The sequence below is a fragment of the Vicugna pacos genome, chromosome 4 (genome assembly GCF_048564905.1).
Source record: "Vicugna pacos chromosome 4, VicPac4, whole genome shotgun sequence".
Classification (NCBI taxonomy): Eukaryota; Metazoa; Chordata; class Mammalia; order Artiodactyla; family Camelidae; genus Vicugna; species Vicugna pacos.
Window position 1 is genome coordinate 48,017,199 of NC_132990.1, and position 26,970 is coordinate 48,044,168.

The 26,970-nt window shown below is 45.5% G+C and overlaps 2 protein-coding genes across 6 annotated transcripts; one reads left to right on the plus strand and one right to left on the minus strand.

The window, feature by feature from the left end:
- Window positions 1–286: 286 nt before the first annotated feature.
- On the minus strand, window positions 287–6,368 carry LOC102540630 (olfactory receptor 13J1). The gene is given in 3 exon segments (XM_072958971.1): window positions 287–2,501; window positions 2,504–3,113; window positions 6,242–6,368. Coding segments are annotated over 2 exon segments (933 nt in total). The 5' UTR covers window positions 2,943–3,113; window positions 6,242–6,368; the 3' UTR covers window positions 287–2,007.
- A 206-nt stretch (window positions 6,369–6,574) lies between these two features.
- HRCT1 (histidine rich carboxyl terminus 1) lies at window positions 6,575–26,682 on the plus strand. 5 transcript variants are annotated; one of them, XM_072958975.1, is made up of 4 exons: window positions 6,575–6,677; window positions 15,853–15,978; window positions 25,150–25,413; window positions 25,857–26,682. In XM_072958975.1, the coding sequence occupies exon 4, from the start codon at window positions 25,969–25,971 to the stop codon at window positions 26,287–26,289; it is 321 nt and encodes a 106-aa protein (XP_072815076.1). In that variant the 5' UTR covers window positions 6,575–6,677; window positions 15,853–15,978; window positions 25,150–25,413; window positions 25,857–25,968; the 3' UTR covers window positions 26,290–26,682. The 5 variants fall into 5 exon arrangements, with proteins under 5 accessions (XP_072815076.1, XP_015094482.1, XP_072815074.1 ...); XM_072958972.1 differs by lacking the exon at window positions 6,575–6,677 and adding an exon at window positions 14,838–14,991; XM_072958974.1 differs by lacking the exons at window positions 6,575–6,677; window positions 25,150–25,413 and adding an exon at window positions 14,838–14,991.
- The last annotated feature ends 288 nt before the right edge of the window (window positions 26,683–26,970 follow it).

Here is a 26,970-nt window from a genome sequence, read left to right on the forward strand (position 1 = left end):
GGGATTATACTGAGTATAAAGTTATATATTCTGCTTTTTTCTATTAATTACAGTGTGAACATTTCTCATCATCAAGTATTTTTCAAAAAATAAGATTTCTAATGGTTGTATCACATTCTATCATGGGGTTCCATCAGGATTTATTTAAGCATTCTTCTATGGTTGGATGTTATGATTCTGAAATTTTTTTGTCACCATAAATAATGCCATGATTACTATCCGTATATATATATATATGTGTGTGTATATATATATATATATATATATATATAGTCTTATACATAAATTTTTGACTGCAGCTCTAATAATGTTCTTAGACTAATTCCTGGAAGTGGAGGTGTTGGGTCAAAGGGTCTGAAGTTTTGAAGTCTCTTGATTCAGACCTACAGCTTACTTTGCAGGAAGTTCATACATATTTATCCCCATCCCCGCCAGCAGTGTGTGACAGTACCTACTTCACTGCACCTTAGTTAACAATAGACATTAGAGAAAATTCTTCGCCAACTTCATTGGTGAAGAATGGCACCTAATCAATGACCTTGAAGTAAGTGTGATTGTAAAGCCCTAGTGCTCACAGGATAAAGTCCAAATCCTGCTGTGGCATCAGAGGCCCAGCAGAACGTCGTAGCAGCAGCCACCCTGGCTTGGTCAGGCTGGGAGCTGTGGGGCTGAGCTTCCCTCCTCTGTGCCTCTGTTCTGACCAAGGAGGGACTAGAGGGGAACAGGTGGCTCAAGCCAGGGCTGTGCTTACCTACAGCCAGGGGGCAGGAGAGCCAGCCTACCGCTGGGAGGTCAAGCCAGGTCTCCCATCATACAGACGGTGCCACTGAGGCTAAAGGGGAGCAGGGAGTGGAGATGCTCTGTGAATCCAAGTCCACGTCCACCATGTGTTCACTGAGCTCTCAGGGAGGAAAGCTGGGAAGAGGCTGAGCACCAGGAAGGGGCAGCTGTAGCAGGGTCCTAGGCGGTGGGGTGAGGAGGGGTAGAGCCATCTCCCCAAAGCCAGGGGAGGTCTGGATGATGGGCAAGGGGGCGCCAGAAGCTGCTTCTGCTGAAAGGAAACAGAAGAATCCAGTGCCTGGGCTGCTCGGGGAGATTGGTGTCCAGGTGGCTGGATGGGTCTGGGAATCTTGGATGCTGGGGCTTATCACTGCCTCTGCTGTTCCTTTCCAGGGGCATGAGACCATGCCTGTCACCTGTGAACCCCATCTTGGCTCTGCTCAGATTTGAGAAGGACCCAGGCTCTGCCACTGTCACCCCTACATCAACGTGCTCATTTATTTATCTAAGACACCTGGGTGGGCAGGGCTGAACCTTGGGACAGAGTGGAATCTAACACTCCTAGTTCCTGTAGTGACACTGAAAACAAAGCAGGAGGAGCACGGCAAGAGGCACAGAGTGGGGAAGCTTCCTGGTGGAGGTGGCATTCAAGACGGGGCTCAAGGGTCAGGCAGTCCTTTCACGTGCAGAGCTCGGTGCTGGGTGGGGCTGCCTTGTGGGAAGAACCAAGAAGGCACTGAGCTGAGCAGGGCTGGGCAATACCAAGGCTCACGTGTGGCTGTGTGCGTGGCTGACAGGAGGGGGGCTGTGGGCAGAGGGTGGGAAGGGAGGTTAGTCAGGGCCAGCAGGGCCAGCCGGTGATGGCCTTGAATGTCCCCTGGGAAAGCTTACACTTTGTCCTGAGAGTGCTGGGGGGACCCTCGGGGGTTTCAGTCAGCAGAATGACATGAACACATGTGCTTTTCAAAGAGATCCCTCTGAATGCCCCTCAGAGGATAGATTGGGAGGAACAAGACTGAACTCTCGAGGCCAGCCAGGAGGCTGGTGTGAAGATGCAGGGAGTGATGCTGAGAGCTGGCCTAGGGCCACACCAGGGGGCAGGATCAGTGGGACTCAGGGCTGCTTTGCTGAGATGAAGATTCCAGACTCACAGCCCTGCGCCCCAGCCTATCCTCACTGTAGGTGAATGAAGGCCTTGCCTGCTAAGCTGCAGAGCCCCCGCCTCCCTCACTTGGAGGTCCGTCTCCTGCCCCACACCTTCCTGGCGGCCTCCTTCACCTCCTTGTTCCTCAGGCTGTAGATGACAGGGTTCAGCATTGGCGTGACCACAGCGTAGAGGACTGTGAAGACCTCATCCAAGATGCTGGCCTCCTTGCTCTTGGGTTTCATGTACATGAAGATGATGGTGCCATAGAAAAGCAGCACTACCGCCAGGTGTGCTGAGCAGGTGGAGAAGGCTTTGCGGCGGCCAGCAGCTGAGGGCACCCTCAGGATGGTGGCCAGAATAAGCGTGTAGGACAGGCAGATGAAGGCCAGGGGCACAGGCAGCAGCAGGATGGCACCCACCAGCAGGAGGACCTCGCTGACTGACGTGTCACCACATGCCAGCTTCAGCACTGCCAGGATCTCGCAGGTGAAGTGACTGACCACGTGGCTGCAGAAGGGCAGCCTCATGGTGATGATTGTCTCAGTCACTGACTTGAAGAGACAGAGCACCCAGCGGCTCCCGCCAGCAACAAGCAGAGCCGGTGGCTCATGAGCATAGGGTACCTGAGCGGCCGGCAGATGGCCAGGTAGCGATCGTAGGCCATGATGGCGAGCAGCAGACACTCTGTGGAGCCCGTGGACAGGCTCAGATACATCTGGATGGCACAACCAATAAAGGAGATGGTCTTCTGGGCCGACAGGAGGTGGACCAGCATCAGAGGCACAAAGGTGGACGTGTAGCAGATGTCCAGGATGGAGAGGTTGCCCAGGAAGAAGTACATGGGTGTGTGCAGGTGGACATCCAGCATGCTCACCGCCACAATAGCTGTGTTCCCCAGCAGGGTCACCAGGTACATGGCTGAGCACAGGGGGAAGAGCAGGTGCTCCAGGGCCATGTAGCCCGAAAATCCTTTGAGAAAGAACTCAGAGACCTCTGTCCTATTGATTGGCTCCATACTCTGGAGGGACACATAGTGGGGATGCAGGGAAAGAAGGTACAGGGTGGCGGGGAGCCCACGGAGTCTTTTTTGGGATGAGGCATATCGCTGGGGTCTTTTCCAGCTCTGACACACACTCTCTCTCTGGGACTTTGGGCAATCCCCATACTTCTAGGCCATGATTCATCCCTATGAAAAAGGATTGATTTGGATCAGAATTTCTCTAAGAGAGGATTAATGGAAATGTTAGTAGGCAATCTGAAAAATCAGTTTGAGATAACACTGGGTTAATCAAAATTAAATAAAGCTCTTTACTGCAGGACTTCTCAGAGCCTTTAATATACCAGTGTGACTTGTGACTTTCCAAAACCAGTATAGAGCATGTAATTCCCAAACTTCTTTGACTATAGATTCTCCTTTTACAGAGCACCCATCAGCCTCCTGCAGAGAAGTATTCCACCAACATAGTTTGGGAAACAGTGGGCTGGATCAGAGGTCCTCAAATCTTAACATGCACCAGAATCAACGGGAAAGTTAGTTGAAACAGATTATTGGGCTCCACCCCTAGAGTCTCTAATTCAGTAGGTCTGAGTGATGCTTGTGCTGTTGGTCAAGACACCACTCTTTGAGAATTACTGGGCTAGATGGTCTCTGAGGGCCCTCTCAGCTTTAAGGAATCCTCTGAACTGGTTTACGCCATTCCCACTGTTGGGAATGCCCTCTCCGTTATCCCTCAGCCTGTAGAAATCTTGTCTCTGCAGGTCAGCTTCGGTCTCCACGCACGGAGCACGCATTGGAGGGGCTCCTGGCCTCTGAGCCTATCAGGAGGCTCTTCCACCTGTCCTCCCACAGGGCCTGCTTCATCAGCTACTGCGTGCGGACGCACCTTCAGAATCTGCCTTCGTCATGTGTTTTTTGGGCTAAAATTGGATGGACCTTTTGGCTCTGCTCCAAACCTCCCATTTTCTCTGAAACTGAGCCAGGGCTGCTTTGGCTTCATGAACTCCTAGGCATCAGTGTGGAAAACATCCTGAGAGGTCAACTCGCTGGATCTCCCATTGTGAAGGTAGGAAACTGAGGCCAGACAGTGGGTCCCTGGCTCAGTGAGTGTAGAATCCAGTCCTCCCAACAGCATGACAGCTGCACCATGCTCAGAGCAGGTGTTTGCTTCTGTTAAACGCCAAATGTTGGTGGTTCTTTCATCACACTAGATGGAAGTCTTTTCCCCAGGACCCCCACATGCCCTTATCACTAGCTAAGGAGCATGACTTAGCCTTTCCTTAGTGTTTTGGGCACTTAGCATGATGTCACTTACCCCGTGGGAAGCACTGCCCAAGCCGGAGTCTGGGCTGAGCACCAATGCCTGTCAGTGCCTCCTTACAGGACACAGTTGCCTTCCCCTAGTTCCCTCACGTTTATTTGTTTCAAAATCAAGAACTGATTACCTTCCTACCACACGCCAGGCATTGTGCTACGCATTAGGGGAACAAATGTGGACACATGTGCTCGCAGGCCACTGAATCCAAACCATTCCCGGGCAGAAATCCCCTCCCACTCCGACACCTAGCTTCTTCCTGCTTCAGTTTGCACGCCTCTAGGGATGGAAAGCGCATTACGCCCTTAGACAGACTTTTCTTCTGTTCTTTTTGCTGTCAGGCCATTTGAAGGGTCACACAATCCTTCCTGATACAGAGTCTCTCTGGGTCTCCCTGGGCCTCCACCACCCCGTGAGGTCCAGGCAGGGCGGCCTGGGGGACTCTTTCCTCTTACTCCTATAAACACAGGCCCCAAAAAACAAAACAGAAAAACACAGGGCCCAGAGCTCTGGGCACTACCTCAGGGACTGAGGGGCCTGTTCTGCAGCAAGGAGAGCTCTGCCCTAGTCCTGGGAACTCAGATAGAAGTCTTGCCTCAGTCTGACTGTGACTAGAGAATGTTGTGGGTTCAGGGGAACGTGAGCTGCCAGCTCCCTTCAAGTTTCAGCAGGGAAACTCTGAGGCTGGTTTCCTGGAGAGACATCCCCATTGGACAGAGTATCAAGAGCAGCAGGCGCCTTACCAGGGCTGGGCAGGTGCAGAGGTGGTGTGGCGCGTTCCTGCAGCTCCAGTGGCTGCGTCAGGCCACAGCCTCTCTGTCAGGTTCTACACACCATAGTTTAAAGTCACTGGCAAACACCTGCAGTCATCGACTACCTCTGGGAATATACATACACCCACATAGGTCACCACATTGGCACCCGCCTGCATGTGTGCACAGACCCCTGCCTGACACCCGGGTGCACACATATGCCTGTGAGTGTACATGCCCCACGCAGGCTCATATGTGTACGTGTACGGTCATTCCCTTGAGTGTATGTGCGTGTGCAGCAGGCACTCTTGCTCTCTCTTACACACACACACAGAACCAGTAGTGCAGACCACGCACAACCACTTCCCCCAGGAGGAAGTTCATGGAGACCACGCAGGGGCCGTGGAGGTACCACTAAAGAAGCAAATCTGAGGGTGGGGAGCAAATTCTGCCCGGGATGAACCGGGCCAGGGACATGGTCACCAGATCCGCCCAGTGCCTAGTCTGCCTTCCGGCCTGAGCGCTGAGAATCTGAGCCTCCTGCTCTGCTTCTCTCCCTGCCTGGAGTGGGCCCTGCATGAAGAGGGGCGGAGGAGGGATGTGGCTGCAGGCTGTGGAACTCTGGTTCCCAAAGCAGGGCCAGGAAGCTTTGTCCACAGACCCCACAGTGTCCTTCATGCCTTCGCCTCTCTCCTGGCCAAATGCCATCTGAAAAGCAGTTCAAATGCCACCTCCCCGAGGGAGCCTTCCTTTGTCCTCTCCTGAGCCATGTCTAGTCCTCCGCTGTTTGTGCCTCACAGCTCTGTTTGTGCCTGGAAGTTGGTGCTCGCCCCTCTCACTCACTTCCTGCCCATTGCCTACCCGCTGCAGCCCACTGGGATGCCATCCCCTCCCCTCCTCACCCAGACTCTGAAGACCAAGTTGAAGCCCCAGTCTGGCCACAGCCAACTTCTTCCTGTCTTGCTGAGACTTCCTGGGGCTGAGACAAATTGGGAGTGAGCATCTGGCTGCCAAACACAAGCTGCTCCCAGCCTAGATGACACCTGGCTGAGCTGGGAGGGGTCTTACAGATCAGCGAGACCACCCCCTTGCTATCTCTGGGGGTGCTGAGGCTCAGAGAGGGCAAGGCGCTTCCCCAGCACCATGCAGTGAGTTGGAGGGGGAGGCCAAGACTCCTGTAGTTCCCTGGGGCTCCTGTCTCCCAACCTAGGCCTCTTTCTCTGCCCCCCTTTCCCCATTTTTTCACTTACATTCAGGCTCTTCCAGATCCATGTCCCTTGCTCCCTGGAAGATGTTTCAGAGACCAGGAAGCTTCTCTGGCTGGAGCTAGGAGAATACAGCCAAAGAAGCAGGTCTGAGCCTCCTCTATGCAGGGAACCCCAGTGGGCAGGACACACAGTTTCACACTGACCTGGCTGTCCCAACTGAGAAGACGTGCCTAGGCTTTCCTAGAATTCAGTGAGGTGTTTGCAACTTGATAGAATTAAGCGGAGATCTTAGAATTTAGTGAGAGTAGACAAAGTGCTTAGAATTCAGTGGAATTCTCTGAATTATGTCAGCTTTGGTAGAATTAGGAAATTCTGGTGGCCTCAAGGCTGAACAGGGTATCTTTTGCTGTGGGCAGACAGGGACTGCCTGACCTGGGCAGCTCAGAGCTCCATGCCAGCCAGCAGCCCCAGGGAGCAGGTGGGCCAAATGAAGCAGGTACCTTTCAAAGCTCCCTGTGCCAAGGGACTGCACAATCCCCAAGGCAATTTAGAGGGAGAAGGGGAAATGGGCCCCGCTTAGAAACTTTGGGCTGCTTCAGGGATGATGTCCCAAAGACCCAATTACACAGAGTCTACTCAGAAATCTTAATTGGTGTGGAAAAGTTAGAGAAGGTGGCTCAGGGCCAGGGATCCACCCTCACAGGTCAGTCCCCAGCCCGTGCTGGCCCGTGAATGATTATACAATCAATAAATGAATGGGTGGTTGAACCATTAAATAGATGCATAAGCAGTTCTCAGTGAATACATTTAAAAAGAAATGAATGCGTGAGTGAACAAATGATCAGCGAAGTTGCTTTGCAGGAGAGTTACAGGTCTTGGCTCAAATCTCACAGAAGCAGAGCAGGAGAGTCCTCCTGGGCCATCCTGACCAATTCTCATTGTACAGACGGGACAACCGCCCTAGAGACTGAGGGAGCTGGCTCAGGTCACCTAAGTTGTCTTTACAACACTGATTTGTCTGCCCTTGAGTTGTATGTCCCTCGATGCAAAGCAGTCTGCCCAGGTCTGTTAGTCACTGGGCGCCTCTCACCTCCATCTGGCCCCTCTTCCCGGCCCCTCTCCATGGCACTTAAAACAGTCATCGTGATGGTTCTTCCTTGAGGTTCCTTCTAGTTTTCGGAGTCCCTGCCTCTATTGGTTTAAGGGCCTCTTTAACAAATTGGGTCATTTCATTTTGGAACTGGGTATTGTTATTGCTGTTGGATTTTTATTTAACTATTTTAAAATTTAAAGTGATTTTATTAACTTTTTGTTTATTTATACAAATTGTATATATAGAGCATTCTCGTAAAAAATACAAAGAAGGCAGAAGTACATAATGTCAAAGTGTCTCCCCTTTCATGTCTCTCCTCCTCACTCCCCAAAGTTAACCAGTGTTCTTATTTTTATGTATGTCTATCAGGTACTTTTCTGGTCATTTACATACATATATCTACACATAGAAATAGATTTTGTGATCATATATAAGTATGGGTTTTTAGGAGGCTTTTTTGTTATAGTTTTATTGAAGATAAGTGATGTACAAGTGCATATATTTAAGTCATGTAATTTGATCAATTTTAACATACTGTGGTATACTGTCACGAAACCACCACCACAATCAAGATTCTGAGTTTATCTATCACCCCCAAAGTTTCCTCATGCCCCTTAGTAATCTGTTCTGCCCTCCCCCAACCAGGCCACCACTGGTCTGCTTTCCATAACTGTAGATTCCTTGCATTTTTCTGGAATTTTAATTATGTGAGATTTTACAGAATGTACTCTTTAAAATACGGCTTCCTTTACTCAGCATAATTACTTTGAGGGTCATCCATGTTATATGTATCAATAGCTCTTTTGTAAAATAACATCTGTATTGAGATATAATTCAAATGCCATACAGTTTGCCCACTTAAAGTGTACAATTTCACAGTTTTTATTATGTTTAGAGAGTTGTGCAGCCATCATCACAATCAATTTTAGTCCATTTTTATCACTTCCAAGAGAAACTGTACCCATTAACAGTCACTCTCCTTTTCCTCTCAAGCTTCCTCTGGCCCTAGGCAATCACTAGTCTACTTTCTGTCTCTATAATCCTATTCTGGTTATTTATATAAACGGAATCATACAGTATGTGCCCCTTTGTGAGTGGTTTCTTTCCTGTAGCATAGTGTTTTCAAGGTTGATTTATATTGTAGCATGTATCAGTACTTAATTTCTTTTTATTGCTGGATCAGATCCCATGGTATGGATGTCTTTTTCCATTTGGGCTGCTATAACAGAATACCATAGACTGGGTGGCTTATAAACAATGAAAATTTATTTTTCATAATTTTTGAGGCTGGCAAGTGTAAAATCAAGGCTCAGGCAGATTTGGTGTCAGGTGAGAGCCCACTTCCTGGTTCTTAGACTGCCGTGTTCCAGCTATGTCCTCACATGGCAGAAGGAGTGAGGGAGCTCTCTTGGTCTATTTTATAAGGGCACCTATCCCATTCACGAGGGCTCAACTCTTATGATCTAATCACTCTAAAGGCCCCATCTCCTCACACTGTCACATTCGGGGTTAGGATCTCAACCTATGAATATTTGGGGAACACAATCACTGTCTATGGCAATGGATTTTTATTTATGCATTCATCAGTTGATGGACATTTGAGCTTTTACTTTTTGATTATTATGGATAATACTGCTACGAACATTCCTGTACAAGTTTTTTGTGGACATATGTTTTTACTTCTCTTGGGTATATACCTAAGGGTGGAACTGCTGGGTCATAGCTCTATGCTTAACCTTTTGAGGAACTGACGGACTGTTTTCCAACATGGTTGCAACGTTTTACATCCCATCGGCAACCTATGAATGTTCCAATTTCTCCAAAACCTCGCATTGTTATTATCTGCCTTTTTGATCATAGCCATCCTAGAGGGTATGGAATGATCCCACTGTGGTTTGCATTTCCTTGATGACTAGTGATGTTGAGCATTTTTTCATATGCTTATTTATTTATTTTGGAGAAATGGTTATTCAGATTCTTTGGCCATTTTAAATCCTTTGTATTATTGTCCACTGTTTTGAAGAGCACTTTTAGGATTAACTGCTCCATACTCTGTTTCAAATAGAGCCAGTTCTTTTGAGGGAGAGCTTTCTGATAGACTGCCTCTTCTGGTCAGAGTCTCTGAGCACTGCTCTGAGTGCTGGGTGAGGAATAGTAGCCTCTGGTCTTCTCAACTTGTCTCTCCCAGTGCCCTGAAAGCCAAGGTGAGGGAGACCTGGGCCCAAGTGTTCTTTGGTTGCTGCATCTGGGGCAGAGCCTTCACCCTATGAGTGGGGGTTGAGGGGGAGAAGGGAGCCCCCAGTTTCTCAGCTGCACTGACCATACATTTAGCTTCTGCAACTCAGAGTTGGAGGGGATGAGAAATTCTGGTGGCCTTCCCTGCCCCATGGTAAATGTTTTCTGTACACTTTTCTGTGCTTCCATGTCTTGGCAATTGTAAATAATGCTGCTACAAACACTGGGGTGCATGCCTCTTTTTGAATTAGTTTTTGTGTTTTTTTTAAGATACATACCTAGGAATGGAATTACTGGGTCATGTGGTAGTTCTGTTTTTAGTTTTTTGAGCTCTTCATACTGATTTTGACAATGGCTGCTCAATAGTCAACTATTTTAAAAAAGAAGTATAAAAATCAGAGAAGAAAGTCTTTTATATTTATTTATACATTTTACACTTCCAGGGATCTTAATTGCTTTGTGTAGATCTAAATTTCCTTCTGGTGTATCATTTTCTTCTACCTAAATGAGTTTTTTTTTTTAAACATTTTTGTAGATATGGCCTATTTGTGACAGAGTCTCTCAACTTTTGTATGTCTGAAAATATTTTTATTTTGTCTTCATTTTTGAGAGGTGGTTTTGTTTGGGACATAATTCTGACAGTATTTTCCCCCCAGTGCGTTAAATATATTGCACTATTGTCTTCTGGCTTGCATTGTTTTGACAAGAAATCTATTGCCATTCTAACATCTGTTTTTTTTTTTTTTTGTAGTTTTTATTGTTCAAGTCTTTCACCTCCTTGGTTAAGTTAATTCCTAAGGATTTTATTCTTTTATTCACTTTATGCTGTTGTAAATGGAATTGTTTTTATAATTTCCTTTTCAGATTATTCACTGTTCATGTATAGAAATGTAACTGATTTTTGTATGTTGATTTTGTATCCTGGTCTTTGCTGAGTTCCTTTATTATTTCAAACAGCTTTTGTGTGAGTGTGTGTGTGTGTGTGTGGAGTCTTTAGGGTTTTCTACATAAAATCACATATCATCTGCAAACAGATGATTTTATTTCTTCCTTTCAGTTTGGGTGTCTTTTATTTCTTTTTCTTGCCTAAATGCTCTGGCTAGAACTAGTACCATGTTGAATAAAAGTGATGAAAGCAGGCGCCCTTGCCTTGTTACCGATCTTAGAGGGAAGGCTTTCAGTCGTTCACCACTGAGTATTATGTTTGCTGCGGGTTTTTCATATATGATTGTTATTATGCTGAAAGTAGTTTTCTTCTATTTCCTATTTTGTTGACTGTTTTTATCATGAAAGAGTGTTGAACTTTATCAAATGATTTTTCTGCATCAATTGAGATGATCTTGTGCTTTTGTCCTTCATTTTGCTGATGTGGTGTATTACACTGATCCATTTCCATATGTTGAAACACCCTTGCAGCCCAGGAATAAATCTGACTTGGTCTTGGTGTATAACTCTTTTAATGTGCTGTTAAATTCAGTTTGTTAGTATTTTTATTGAGGATTTTTGCATCTCTTTTCATCAAGGATATTGGCCTACAGTTTTCTTGTGGGGGCTTTGTCTGGCTTTGGTGTAAGGGTGATGCTAGCCTGATAAATGAGTTTGCACATGTGCCGCCACTCCTCCCCCTCCTCCTCCTTCTTCTTTGGAAGAATTTAAGAAGGATTGGTTTTTCATTCTTATCTGAGTGTTTGGTAGAATTCACCTGTGAAGCTAGCTGGTCCTGGGCTTTCTTTGTTGGAAGGTTTTTGACTACTGATTTAATCTCCTTATTTGTTATTGATCTCTTCAGGCTTTTTATTTCTTCTCAGTTCAGTTTTGGTAGGTTGTGTGTTTTTAGGAACATATACATTTCTTCTCGATTATCTAATTTGTAGGTGTGTAATTGTTCATAGTAATCCCTTATGCTCCTTTTTATTTCTGTGTCGTCTGTTGTAACGTCTCGTCTTTGATTTCTGATTCTCTTTGAGTCTTTTCTCTTTTTTTTCTTAGTTTTGCTAAGGGTTTGTTGATTTTGTTTATTTTTTTCAAAAAACCAACTCTTGGTTTTGTTGATTTTTTCCTATTTTTTTTATTCTCTGTTGGATTTAATCTCTGTTCTAATCTTTATTATTGTCCTTATGTGGCTAACTTTGGGCTTTTTCTCAATTTTTAAGTTCATTAAATTTCAGACTTCTTTTTCTAATACAAGTGCTCTTTTCATTTCATTCCACAAGTTTTGGTATACTATTTTTGTTTCTGTATGGTTCTAAATAATTTCTAATTTTTACTATTATTTCTTCTAGTTGTTATAGAAGTATATTTCTTAATTCCCATACAAATGGAGGTTTTTAGGTTAATCTTCTAATTTTAAAATTGATCTCAGCTTGAATTCTAATTTAATTTCATTTTACTCAGCAAATATGGTATATATGATACCCATTCTTTAAAATGTATTGAGATTTGCTTTATAACCTACTCCCTGGACATTTTTCATAAACATTATCTGTATGCTTAAAGACAATGTGCCTTCTCTGTTGAGGGCAATGCGTCTATATATGCCCATTTTGTCAAGCTTTATAATTATTTGTTCAAAGCTAAATACTTAATGACTATTCTGTCTAATTCATATCTCAGTTACCTAAAGATATGTGCTAGAATCTTTCTCTTCACTATGAATTTATCAAATTCTGCTTACAGTTCTATAAACTTTTGCTTTATATATTTGAGACTATGTTATCAAGTGCATACACAACTAAAGCTGATATATCCTGTTGGTGAAAATAATCTTTTCTGTGTATATAGAGACCCTCTTTATTTCTAATAATCCTTTTTGCTTTAAAAATTTACTTTGTCTATTATTAATATAATTATACCAGCTTTCTTTTGCTTAATACTTGATTGACGTATCTTTTTCTATCCTTTTGCTTTCAACTTTTCTTTTTAAAATTTGTTTTGTTTTATTTATTTAATTAAAAAATATTGGGGGGGAGTAATTGGGTTTATATATTTATTTATTTTTAACGGAGGTGCTGGGGATTGAACCCAGGACCTCATGCACGCTAAGCATGTGCTCTACCACTGAGCTATTACCCTCCCCCCTCAACTTTTCTATAACCTTTTTTCAGATTTTTATAGCAAATAGCACATAGCTTAAATTAAAAAAAAAAAAAACATGGGCAAGAAAGAAGAGACATGAAGCCTGAGGAGGATCACTTCAAGCATCTAGTTGCCAGGGCAGCTCACAGCATTAGGCACTGAGACAGGGAATCAATCTCAAAACATCCCACTCCATCCTTATCCCTGACCCTAATCCTTCTCTCTTTCTGAGGATCCTCATTCCGTGAATCACTCCTCTCCCCTGCTAACTCCCTTGAGAACATAAGGCTCAATCTTCTTGGATCTTTAAAATAAAATCTTCTTTGATATGAGTTCCTCCTCCAGCTGCTGCCTCATCTCTCTCCTACCTTCACTGATGAGTTTCTTTAAAAGTTATTCCTGCCCATTCTACTACTCAGTGGCTCATTCTAGATACCTGGGAGCTATACTTGGCTCCTCCTTCTCCTTAATTCTCCTCACCAAATGGATTAGAATGTCCTCTTCATTCCATCTCAAAAATATGTTTTAAATCTTTTCCACTTGTTCCTCTCCCTGATTCAGTCGTGAGGGAGGCACCCATCATCTCTCACCTGGACTTCTGCATCTTCTAAGGTGGGATTTCTGATCCTTTCACAAGCTGGTAGTGATTCCCCACCTCCCTCTGAGTCCTTACACCTTTACCTCTTCCTCAACTAAGGCCTTCTGGGATCTGTGGAATTTCGGGACCTCTGTGTTTGTTCCACCTAAGTTATATGGGACACCTGCCCACACTTCCCATCCATTCTCATAGCTCCAGCCCTAAGATCAGACCAAAGGGATGACTCATCTTCACTGGGCACCATTCCCAGAAATGCTCTGTTCCTGTGGCCTGATACTGCAGGGTGGTGCCCTAAGCTCTGGAGACAGGCTCCCAGAAGACTAATTAAGTTGGGCTAATTGAACACTGCCATTGTCAGTCTTCATAATCAGAGAGGTTTCCTGCTGGGAGTCAAGCCCTTGGGTGTCCCTGACTGTCCCACAGTGTTTTTCCTACCCTTGAGGAGATATGAATTGAATTTGTGTGATTCAGTACCCCAGGAAGCTCCATGTTCTTGCCTCCACAGAAATAATGGTGTCAGGTGGAAAGCAGACCTCAGAGTCCCCGTCCAGAGGGCTGAAAGAGGTGTGTCATTCTTCCTCTACTTCTGGGCTCCTCAACAGGTACCTACTGGTGTTTTGGACAGGACAGTTCTTCCTCAAACTGGACTATCCCTCCCATTGTGGGGTGTTTACCATCCTTGGCTTCTGCATGTGAAATACTGACCCCATCTCCCTAGTCATCCTGATAACCTCAAACACTCCCACATATTTCTGGGTGTTCCCAAGGGAGGTTCTGCCCCCAAGTCTAATCCAAAAAGCATGAAGTGGGCACCCATAAGCAAGGAAGTCACTGAGATTCCTAAGATACTGAAATCATCTCATGTTTTCAGATCTGTCTTTGCTTGTCCCCTGGACCTAGACCTTCAGCTCTCTGAGCCTGTGACTGTTTGATTCAGCACCCCCAGCACGGGGCTTGGTCCAGAGCAAAGGACCAGGACCTGTGGTAACTGGATGCTCTAGAGGGCTCTGTCTAGTAGAAATACAATGCAGGATACATATGTAATTTAAATGTAAAAAGAAGCAGGTGAAATTAATTTCAATAATGTATTTTATTTACCCAAGTATATCAAAATGATCATTTCAACATGTAAATAAGATAAAAATAATAGAGATATTTTCCATTCTTTTGCATACTAAGGTTTTGAAATCTAGAATCTATGTTACACACATGGAATCTCTCAACTCAGATGAGCTGCATTTCATGTGCTCAGTCACCACATGGCTAGTAGCTGCCATGTGGGACAACACTAGAAAACTCTATTCTCCTACTTTCCCCCACAACTATTGCTTTATTTCTCCTGCCTCCAACATTTTGTGTGTATGTGAAAATTTTCAAACATGTAGAAAGGTTGAAACAATTGTAAGTAGCCATATACTTAAAACTCTAATTTCCTCAGTTGTTAACCATTGCTACATTTGCTTTATCACATATCAGTCTATCTATCCAACCATCTTACTTTTGATTATTGTCTGCTTTTAAGAACATTTTGTTTTTTGGGAGGTGGGTGGAGGATGGTTGGAAATCCCCACAGGAAACTATTATGACTTTGAACATTGTTCCACAAAAGCCTAATCAGTTTTTCAAATTTTTAGGGCAAAGTCCTTGAAAAACTCTTCCTTGTTCCTCTCCATCATCCCCTCATGTCCTCCTTTCCCTCTCCTGTGGATTCTCAGAGACACAACTCCTCTTTCCTGAGTGAGGCATCCAGTTCCATCTCTCAATCCAGCACAGCCTCTCTGGGGGTTAGAGGTAGGCTTTGGGGTCAGGCAGGCCTGGGCTTGATCCTGGCTCCCCCGCTTTCTAGCTATGTAACCCAGAGCAAGTACAGTGACTCTGTAAGCCTCCTGTGTAACGTGTGGGGAATGGAATTGTTATGAGGTTTAAGTGAGATAAATCTGTAATTACTGTGGCAATTATTAAAACAGTAGAGTGGGAAAGAACTGTATTGCTCACAAATGACCCTCTCCTCACACTTCCCTGGGGCCTCGAGAACACTTAAGTCCTGGAATTTACCTGGTACATGGTAATCATTTATATTTCTGTCTCCCATCCAAGGTAACAAACTCCGGGAGGGCAAAGACTGTTTTTCTTCTCTGTAGCCTCAGCACCAAATACAGGGCCTGGTTAGATAGTTGTTAGTTAAGGAAATGAGTATAATTTTAAGGGTCACAATTATAGTAGTCCCCCACCCCCACGTTATCTGCAGTTTTGTTCTCTGCAGTTTCAGTTACTTGTGGTCAACCACACTCCAAAAATATTAAATGGAAAATTCTAGAAACAATTCGTGCTTTAAATTGTGTGCAATTCTGAGTAAGATGATGAAATCTCGCGATGTCCAGCTCTGTCCTGCCCAGGACCGTTAGGCACTTGGTAGCCCGCTAGGGTATCAGATCGACTGTCGCGGGATCCCAGGGATTGTGTTCAAGTAACCCTTATTTTACTTAATAATGGCCCCAAAGTGCAAGAGGAGTGATGCTGGCAATTTGGATATGCCAAACAGAAGCCTTAAAGTGCCTCCTTTAAGTGAAAGGGTGAAAGTTCTTAATGTGGAAAGAAAAAAAATTTGTATGCGGAGGTTGGTAAGATTGACAGTATGAATGAATCTTCTAGCTGTGGAAGTGTGAAGAAAAGGCATTCACCTGAAGCCGATGTCAGAAAGTCAGTAGTAGCTCATTCTCCTCACTGCATCTCCCTCATCACATAGGCGTTGTATCATCTTGCGTCATCACAAGAGGGGTGAGTACAGTACAATACGATATTTTGAGAGAAAGAGACCACATTCACTCAATTTTTATTACAGTATGTTGTTATGATTGTTCTATCTTATGAGTGGTTAATGCTGCTAATCTCTTATTGTGCCTAATTTATGAATTAAACTTTATGATAAATATGTATGTATAGGAAAAAACATGGTATCTGTAGGGTTTGGTACCATCCATGGTTTCAGGCATCCCCGGGGAGACTTAGAACATATCTTTCTCATGGGTAAGGGGGGTTACTGAAAATGTGGATAATTATTAGTCAAATCCATCACCTGCCTTCACTAATCAAAGGCATTTTAAGACTTGCATGCCCTCCAAACAGCAAGTAGCCAAAACAAGATGTTTGTCTGGGTCGTTTTGCAGGAACTTGAAGTCAGCTGTGTTGTGTTCAAGCTGAGACAGTAAAGACTGGATAGGACCACCGACCCTCCCACTGGGTGTCTGCTTGGTGACTTCTTGATGTCAGAGGGTTGAAAACTCCACCCTTAGATCGTGCTAAGGTCTCCATTTTTCAATGTGCAGCGCCTGTAGCTGAGTTACGCCTGCGCAGAAGGATGATTACACACCTTTTTCCAATCACCTTTCCCCGTGTTCCCCACGTTCCCCGCGCCTCAGACCGCCCTGCTGCTTTGATCTTTAGCCTATAAATACCCCAAGCCTGAGCCCGGTGCCTTCAGGGACACGCAGCTGAGGCTTGTTCTCTCATTTTCTCATTTGGCTGCAAATTTGGGCATCTCAGCATTCTGATTTGCTGCACACAGGGCAAAGCAAACCTGGTTTGGGTTCGGAAGCACTGTTGTATTTTGTTGTTGTTGTTGTTGTTAAAGAATAGAAATGTATTCTCTTACAGTTCTGAAGGCTTGAAGTCTAAAATTAAAGTGACAGCAGAGCCGAGCTCCCTCTGAAACTTGTAGGGGAGAATCCGTGCTCTCCTAGCTTCTGGCGGCTGGTTGGGGATCCTTGGTGTTAGTTCCTCGGTTCGCTCGCAGTGGAGCACTTGTATCTGCCTCCGTGGTCACAGGGCGTTCTCCCCACAGCTCTGTGTCTCTTTTCTTCATATAAGAACACCAGTCATATTGGATTAATGTCCCACCCTTCTCCAGGATAACCTCATCTTTGCTAATTATATCTACAGTGACCCTATTTCCAAATAAGGTCACATTCTGAGGTACTGGGGGGCTAGGCCTTCGACATGTCATCTTAGCGGAACACAGTTCAACCGGTAACATTCAGGGTTGCTTCCTAGTCCACTGTCAGTTCTCTTAGCCCTGCTCCTAGCTCTTTAAACAATCATTTCATTGAAACATCTTCAGTTACCCTTTTGAGTATGCTCTGAAGTGGATCTTTGCTCTGACCCTTATAAGCTGTGTGACCCTGAGCAAGACGCTTAACGTCTCTGAGCCATGGTTTCTTCACTTTTAAAGTGGAAATAATTTTCATACCTGCTCTACCTACTTCACTGTGCTGCTGAAAACTCTTTCTAAACCAAAAAGGCCCGTAGCACTGACTGGGCTCATTATCATCCTGTGTGTTGCAAGGTATGGCTGGGAAAGGGCTGTGTCTGGGTTGTTCTATTTGATCTGAGCTCAACCTAGCACCCACTGCCAATACATACTGAATAAAGTCTTCTTGGTGTTGTCTGTGACATATCTCATGCATCCTGGCCCAACCTGGAAAGGCTGAGCACTGAGTTGCTCCCCAGGATACAATTTATCCAGGGCTATTTTTTTTTTACATACTTAAACATTTTTAAATATATATTTTTAATTTTAATTTTTTGAGACATAGTTGACGTACAATATTACATAAGTTTCAGGTGTACAACATAGTGATTCTCAATTTGTAAAGGTCACTCCTGTGTCTTTAAATAGTAGTTTCAGAAGCGTAGAGACCTGAAAAGGCAGAAAGGAAAGAACCTTGGGCTGTACAGATTCAACCTGTCTCCAATCTTTCCCTCATTGTGCAAAAGGAGAAACTGAGGCTCAAGAGAATTTACTGCATTTACCTGCATACACACTTCTAAAGGCCCATGGGCACTCCATCTGGGGGAGGAGGGGAAAAGGTCCCTTTGGATGAATCAGCTCCCACATACCCCTGAGGACAGCCAGTCTGTATACTTCTTCCACTTTGGGGCATTTTTTTAGGTTTATTTATTTATTTTTAATTTATTTTAATGGAGGTACGGAGGATTGTACCCAGGACCTCATGCACTCTACCACTGAGCTAGACCCTCCCCATCAGGGCATCTTTAAGCTGACACCAGTTGAGTTGATGATTCTGGAGTCCGGCTGCTCTCTTCTTTGGTGGAGGAGAGATGGCTTGACTAGGATTCAGGCCTATTCTGCTTGGGTGGACATGGTTTCTGAATATTTTTCTAAAACTGCTATAACTTTGTTGCTTTTATTATTATACAAGTAACATGTTTATGGTTGAGATTTTCAAAATATAGATTGCCAGAAATAAAATCGATCCCCCGTAACCCCGCCACCTGGGAAGCCCTGTCAGGTCACCCTGAGCTCTCCAGCCCTTTGTCTGGGTGTGTTTACAGTTGTAACGCGAACATTCCCAGCACTCACCACCTCAAATGCACAAGCGGAATTTGATAAAGACAAATCAGACATACTGTAACATCACAGGTGCAAAATGAGCTGTTTGGGGTTTTTTTTTTTAAACACAAAGTCCCAAAATACATGAGATTTTTAAGAATAAATTTGTAATGGAATGCAGAGAATTGTGTACCTCTAATTGCTTAATTTTGTCATTGTCTTTTATTATAGGATTATTCTTTATACTCAGGAAAGTAACTGTATTTTTTCATTTTTGAAGAAAGTATTAACTCTTGATATAACATATTCTGATAAAAAATGTAACAGAAAACACCTTTTCCATGAATTCCCAGATTTCGTTGCCCATACTTCCCATCCAAATAACTTCGGCGTCTCCGTGTTTCCATCTCTACCCCCGTCCTTCTGCAGTCCCCTGTTTGTTCTGGAAGTTCCCCAGGGGCTGCCTCCCGCGTTTCACACTTGGTCCCTCTTTCTCTTGTCTCCTTTCCCCTTTCCATCGTCACGTGGGGCCAGAAGGGACCAGGCTTCCCCGGGCCTGGATATCTTGGCCTTCATCTCCCTTAGAGCTTCAAACCTGCTGCCCGGCTGTCACACGTGGAATGGGGTGGCTTTCCACGTGAAGGGGGAACTCCAAGGGCTGGGCCCTCAGCTTGGTTCTTGACTCAGTATGTTGAAAGGGGAAGAAAAAAAGAATTGAGCAGATCCTCTCAGGAAAACAGCTTGAATTGCAAGGCAGAATCTTACTCTAAATGTCAAAGATGATGTACGAATTCCTTCTCTTTGTATTCTTTCTGTAATAATTCAAACTTTTCTCCAGATGGATGCCCTGGACCAACTAGGAAGAAGCTCATGTGTTTAGACAGGCAAAATAAAAAAGCAGGTTTATTTTCAAAATTTACCTTTTGAAAGGTAATTTAAAAAATCACCTTTATCACTTGTATAGTCATTCAACAGATGCCTGTAAATATTGATCACACGATTAGGATTCACATGATTAACATGGACTTACGGTGGGGGCTCTTCCCCTTCACACACACGCGCCTCCCTCCAGTTTTCAGGTTTTTCTTCACAGCCCTCAGCAACAGGGTGTCTTTTCCCCACCTATTAGCACTCTTTTTCAATTTATTCCTAGACATTTCATATTTTTGTTGCCAGTTTTACTGATGCACTTATTCTGTTTTTGACTAAGTTTCTATTATGTGGGAAAGTCACTACTTTTTGTATTTTTATTTAAAATTTTTCTTCACTGAACTCTTATTAGAGTGAATAGTTTTCTGGCATATTCTTTTAAGTTTTCTAGATATGCAGTTACCTAGTACAGTACTTCCACCTTTTATTTTATGCTTTTGTTTAATTATACTAAGCTAAATGACAGTAGTGAGAGTAGTTGCTTGTTTCTGATTCGAATGGGAATGTCCGTGCTGCTTAATCTTTAATCGTGATGTCTGCTGCTTGTTTGAGGTATTTTTGTTGATTGTGTTAAGAGAGTATTCTTCTCATAGCACACGTATATTTTTGTTGTTGTTCACTTACATAATTTATCAGGAATCCTTAGTGAATTTTGTCAAATGTCTTTTGGCCATCTGTTGAGATGATTACATGGTTCTACTTTTGCACCTATTTATTTAATTAATTACAACAATAGCTTTCTAAAAACGTCGAACCACTCAACATTCCTGAAATGAACTTTACTTGTTTCTGGAGTAGTTTGTCTCTCAATATTCTGCTAGGGTTATACATATGTTACTTATTTTTTAACCTTTTTGAAGTTTTGTGCTATGGTTGCCAGGGCTGGTATCAGGGTTAGGCTAGTTGTATAAAGTAAATTATATAAATTTTAAACACTTTTAAAGGTTTCTTCCTTTCTCTATTCTTTGAAATGGTTTAAAAAGCTCCTGTTGTTTGTAGGATTATTTTCTTTATTCTTTTTTTAAAGATAGATTTTTTTTTATAGCAGTTTATGTTCACAGCAAACTTGAATGGAAGGTACAGAGAGTTTCCAAATACTTCCTGGCCCCACATACAGACAGCCTTCCTCACTATTAACAGCCACACTGGGTACATTTGTTACAATCGATGAACCTCCATTGACATGTCATAGTCACCCAAAGTCCATAGTCTACTTGGGTTCATTCTTGGTGCTGTCCGTTCTATGGATTTTGATGAATATATAATGACATGTATCACCATTATAGCAACAGACACAATAGTTTCACTGCCCTAAAAATCCTCTGAGCTCCACCAACTCACCGTTCTCTCCTCGCTAGGCCCTGGCAACCATGGATCCCTCTGCCTGCATAGTTCTGCCTTTTCCAGAATGTCATACAGTTGCAATAATACAGTATGGAACCTCTTGAGATTGTCTTCTTTCACTTAGTAACTCACATTTAAGATTCCTCAATGTCTTTTCATGGCATGATAGCTCATTCCTTTTTAGTGCTGAATAATATTCCATTATCTGGCTTTACCTTAATTTATCCATTCACCTACTGAAGGGACATCTTGGTTGCTTTCAAATTTTGGCAGTTACGAATAAAGCTGCTACAAACATCTATGTGCAGGTTTTGGTGTGGACATAAGTTTTAAACTCCTCTGGGTAAACACAAAGGAGTGGGATTGCTGGATCATATATGGTAGAGTGGATTTAGTTTTGAAGAAACTGCCAAACTGTTTCCATGGTGGCTGTACCATTGTGCTGTCCTTTATACTTTTTTTCACTTAACATTTTTAATGTTAAAATTTTTACCTGGAAATACCTCCATGGTCTGGCCTGGCCTCTTCAAATAGTTTGCCTAGGATTCAATGTGACTTTTAATCTAAAGACAATTTTTCAGGTGGACAATTTATTTCTTTAATGATTGTTTCTCCATGGGCTCTGTTCTCTACTTCTGGAATGTCGATTATATAGGTATACAGTTGAGCCTTGGACAACACAGGTGTGAACTGTGTGGGTCCACTTACTCACAGATATTTTTCAATACTAAATACTGCAGTACTACACGAGGTACTACACGATCCGTGGTTGGTTGAATTACAGATGCAGAATCCCGGAACCAAGGGCCAGTTGTAAAGTTACAGGGGATTTTCAACTGCGTGGGGGCGGCCCCCCTAACCCCTACATTGTTTATGGATCAACTGTATTTGATTTCCTGGGCCTTTCTTTTTTATCTCTCTTTTCTTTCAGAGTTATGGGGAGGGTTCTCAAAGCAGTCTATCTTGATTTGGTTTTTGATGTGAAAGTAAATTTCCTGTTTTGTATATTTTCCCAAATTCACATATGGATTAACCCTTTGAATATTACTTAGAATATAAATTCGGAAATTTTACTAAGTCTCTGTTTTTAAGATTCTAGCAACCTTAGTAATGAGGACACAATACCTTTAAATCTTTTTTCATATATGTAATCTTTTTTCTCTATTTGCTCACTTTGTAGAGGGACCTACCCAGATCTCTGTGTGTTTGGGATTGGAATTTGAAATGGTTCTAGAAAAGATTATGCAGATTATTTTCAAGCGTATTGGTTCTGGGCAATGGAGAAAGAAAGAAAAAAAAAAGCCTGATTGTTTGTGGCTTAGTTTTCTATGTGAGGGTGTCCAGTTGGCCATGATTAGTGCAGGGAGGGCTACTGAAGAGAGAAGTTAGCCGCTGTGCTAGGCAACTTCTTTCCAGTATTTACGGAGACAGCCCAAGGTTAGCTGGAGGAGCGTCTCCTTTCTCTAGCTGGCATGAGTGTACAGGTTAGGAACCTGCTGGCCAATGTCCCTGCTTTTCTGTGCAAATCAGAGGTGGGCTAAATCTTGGCCAAATGCTCTGCAAGCAGACACTTGTGTAGTTCCCAACATCACCCAGCCTGTTTCCTACTTGTGCCGACCTCATCCTAATGCCTAGTCCTGGCTGTCTGTCGTGGGGCTTAGGGTGGCTCTGCTGGGGCGACCCCTCCGTTGCCTCCCAGGGATGCTCTCCCTTAGTCACCCATCGGTCTGGTTCCATCTGCACTGTATCTTGTAGAAATTCCTTGAAGTTTCTGGACCAGGATTTGGAACAGATGGGTTTAAATTATGATCTATAAGAAAAGATCAGGAAACTGTAACTTTTGACAGGTCAGAATACAAAACTGATTTATTTACAGTGTCACCGCTAGGTGGTGCCACCAATTAGGGAAAACAATGGTTGCTGTCTCTGGACAGCGAAAAACCACTTGCAGCTAATACAAGCATAAGTCTGTGAGCTTTTAGGGAACTTGTGTGCACTTGTGCATAAGTATGCACACATGCAATTCTTGGTGCAGGAGTTTTCTTGCAGTGCAATGTTGGTTTTCAAGTGTATGCATGCGTATAAGTACAGCCAGAGGTCTGTGCACCCTGGAAAGTATGGACATGAAGCTAATGATATGAACTCCAAAAGGCTGACCCATCAGCTGGATGTATGGTCTGGAACTCCTGCCCCTCAGCTCAGAAGCCTGCTTGTGGAATGGGCAGAAGCCCTGACCCTATGGGAGAAATGCAACAACAACGCTACAGGACAGGGAATCAGCCTTTTCTGAGGCAGGGAATCCCTAGACACAGCCACCCATCATCCTCTAAAGTCATCAGAGCTGCAAGCCCTCAAAGAAGAGCTTGGTCACTTGTGAAGTCCTGGAAGACTGTGGCCTCAACATCTGCCCCTGAGTGCCCAAAGCATCAGATCAAATGCCCACCTTGGGATTCCATCTTCTATCCAGATGGGGAGTGACCCTGCAGTTAAGAAAATAACCTTGTGGTAGGGGGTGGGGGATGGAGGTGTAGCTCAGTGGTAGAATGCATGCTTAGCATGCATGAGATCCTGGGTTCAATCCCCAGTACCTCTATTCAAAAAATAAATTTAAAAAATAAAAATTAAGAAATTAATGAAAAAGAAAGAAAATAATGTGCACTGTGGGGAGGTGGGGGTTCTCCCCCAAATCCCTGCCCCGCTAGAGTCCTCCACATTCCCACATCCTTTCACTGTTACTTGTGTGAATGGTCCCCAGCTGATATCAAACACTCACTCTGGGTGCCGCCTCACTGTAGAAATCATGCTGTATTGATGACCTGCTGTACAAAGCTGAGGCAGCTTAGGCAAGTTCCTGCCCTTCTCTGGCCTCAGTTTCTCCAACTCGCAGCGAGGGCTGGGTCTGGGTGATTCCAAAAGGCCCTTTGTGCTGATAGGAGTTCTGCATGGCTGCCGGTTACTAGGGCCCTGCAGTGGCTGGTGTGGGAGCGGGAGTTTCCTTGGATGAGCTCCGAAGGAGAAAGTTCTCTGTTTGCCCTCTTCCTCCTCCTCCTTCTAGCAGACTTCCCTCCTTAACACGCCCCCAGGGAAGGCAGCTGGGCTCCTAGGGCTCCAGAAGCTATAGGAGGGAGTTCTCACTTGAGCGTCATTACAAGTTCAAGTGGCTTCTTCCCTCCACCCTCAATCCCCAGGGTGAAGGCCCCATGACTCATTAGACCTGCTGTCCCCTGAGCCCAATTTGGTTGAAGGGAAAGTTTGGCCTTTTCATCCAGAGGAGATTTTCCCTAAGAGGGCTCATCTTGAATTGAGCTCACAGAGGGAGAGTCCTAGAAGTCACCTCTTGCCCTAGCACTTTTCCAGAGGAGGAAACAGACTGCAGGGGAGGAACTTTGCCAAGGTCACACAGAGGTGGGCTGCTGGAAACATCCCTGTGGGTGGCAAGAGGAAAAGCAGAGGAAGGGGCAGGGTAGGGGCTCACTGTGGAGGCACCCCACCACCCTGGGCATCCGTAGAATCAGACGCAGAGCTGGGGCTCTGGGGAGGCCCTGCAGCGTGTGCGGAAGAGCTGTGAGAACTGCCCAACAGAAAGGGCTGCCCAGGGAGATAGTGGGCGCCCGTCCCTGCATGTGTGGGTGGGATGGATAACTGCTTGTCTAGGATGAACAGAGGATTCAGGACCAGGAGTGGGAGAGGGGGGTCTGTGACTGCTCAAGTCCTGCCCACTCTGTAAATTCTCCACCAGGCGGGAATGGCATGTCACCACTGCTGGGCAGGGAGGGTGGGACAGAGAAAGGAGCCTTCCGTTTATGGCCAGTTGAGCCTGCTGACTGGGAGTCAGGAGGAGGCCCCAGTCCCGACCTCTCTGACCTCAGCGGCCCCCTTCCTGCCTCCTGCAGCCCTGGGCTCACACCCAGACCATCTTCCTCCCAGACCCGACAGGAATGAGGAGCCAGAGACAGTTGTTCAGCCTCCCTGGATGATAAAAATCTGCTGGCAGGGCCTGCCCGAGCTCCTGAAGTGCAGGATGGTTTGCTCAACAGAAACTGACTTGGAGCCGGAGGCCTCTTTGCACTGCAGGACAGGGAGCCACAGACTCGCAGATGACCAAGTCTCCCAAGTCTCCTCGCCCAAACCCCACTGCAATATCGCTGATGCCAAACAGGTGTCAGGAACTGGTTTAAGTGCTTGATAAATCTTAACTCCTCAGAAAACCCTATGAGGAAACATACTTGTACTAGCTATTTTACAGATAAGGAAACTGAGGCACTGAGAGCTTAGGAAACTTGTGCCCAGTCACAGGGCTAGTGAGTCATGTGGTTCTGTTACAGCAAAGTGTCACAGCAGAGTGTTACAGCAACCTGGATCCTGGCGAGACACCAAGCGACACTCAGAAGGTTGGAGAACTCAGGTTTATTATGCTGGTGGGCCCAGAGGAGTTAACACTCCAAGTTCTGGACCCCGTCTATAGGTTTACACAGGCTTTTATAGGCTACCAGTCAAGACCTTGCAACATTTTGCAACATCATATGCAAATAAGGTGTTAGAAATGGACCGATCAGGAGTGAGCTTTGGGAACCAATAGAATCTTAAGGGTAAGTTTCACCCTCTTAGAAGCAAGCAGTTTTACAGAAACACTAAAGTGAGATAATGCTGCCAGGCCAGGGAAATGGTTGGGGCCGGTGGGAAAGTAGTGGCCCTGCCTGGGGGTCCTGCCAGTCTTTTCATGGGGCTTCCCACCTCAGTTCTAGAACCCACATTCTCAATTGCTACTCTGTACTGTCTCTGAAATAGGAGGGAGCTGAGGCCCAGGGTGGGGAAGGGGCTGGCCTAGTGACTTGGCTAGGTGGCAGGGATGGGGGCCCTAGACCTCTTATCTCCAGCCTCAGGGCTCTCCCTGCTCGGCCCCTCCTGACAGCTCCTCTGTCCCCACCCAGCCTTGCTGTGGGCCTCCCAGAGCTAATAGTCTCCTGGCCTCCCCTTGGCTGGCGGGTCCAGCTCAGAGAGGCTGTGCCCACATTCCCTGGCCACTCTCCAGCCCACAGGAGCTGAGAAAACAAAGTCCAGCGACTGTGAGGGCTGAGCCGAGGCCGCCGGAGGGGAGGAAGCAGCAAGGAGCCACCGAGCGGAGGGCCCGGTCCAGCTCCCAGATGCTCGGCCTCCTGGGGAGCACAACCCTCGTGGGCTTGATCACAGGCGCTGCTGTGGCTGCTCTGCTGCTGCTGCTGCTGCTGGCCACCTGCTTGTCCTGCAGACGGGAGGAGCATGACGTGGAGAGGAACCGTCCTGTGAGGAGAAACCGAGTCAGGTGGGCCCAATCTTGGGTCTCCCGAGGTCGGGGTCACCTAGGCCACTTGTACCATTCCCGTCATCCCAGACGTGGGACTCACATGTCCCATGCGGGCCTCCACCACCACCACCACCAGACCTACCACCATGCCCACCACCACGCCCACCGAGGCCGCCGCTGATGCCTGTGAACGACAGCTGCTGCCTGTCCCACCATCACCAGGACAAGTGGACCCCAAAGTTCCCGTGCAGAAGGGTGCCTCTCCGGTGAACACCGGGGTCTGCTTGGACTTCATTTGCATACTCTGCCCCAGTGTACGATGGGTGGTCCTTTGGGGTGGACACCACCTTGTGACTGTAACTCTCACTGGACACTGGAAGTGACTCCCTGTCCAGTGCTCTGGTGTGTACAGATGCACAGAAGATGCACCTTGCTCTCTCCAAATTCTTAGGCCTCTGGCCGGGCCAGAAGCTGGGAGGGGCCCTGGCAATGCCCTCTCATTTACAGAAGGTGGTATGAGGCTGCAGTCAATTCAATGGTGTCTTAATATAAGAGAATAAAAACCACAAAGAGGCTTTTGTGAAGAGGCTCTTGATTGTAACTCAAGCGGGAGGGAGAGAGTGGCCAGGCCTGCGTCTGCATTGCCCTGGACCTTCCTCTCTGGTAGGAAGTAAGTGCCTGGTGAAAGCTGTGTGTAGGGGAGACTGGGTGACTCTGCAGGGCTCCATGGACAGTAGGTGAGATGCCGTAGGGCCTGAGACCTGGGAGAGGAGTTAAGGTTTGCATGCAGCCCTGCCCAGAGAGGGCTCTCTATGTACTTGTGGGGCTCTGGGGTCCTGTGAGATGGTCCAGGGGCTCAGAG

Excerpts from the sequence above, each read along its gene's own strand:
- HRCT1 (XM_015238996.3), top strand. The coding sequence starts at position 25,969 with ATGCTCGGCCTCCTGGGGAGCACAACCCTCGTGGGCTTGATCACAGGC.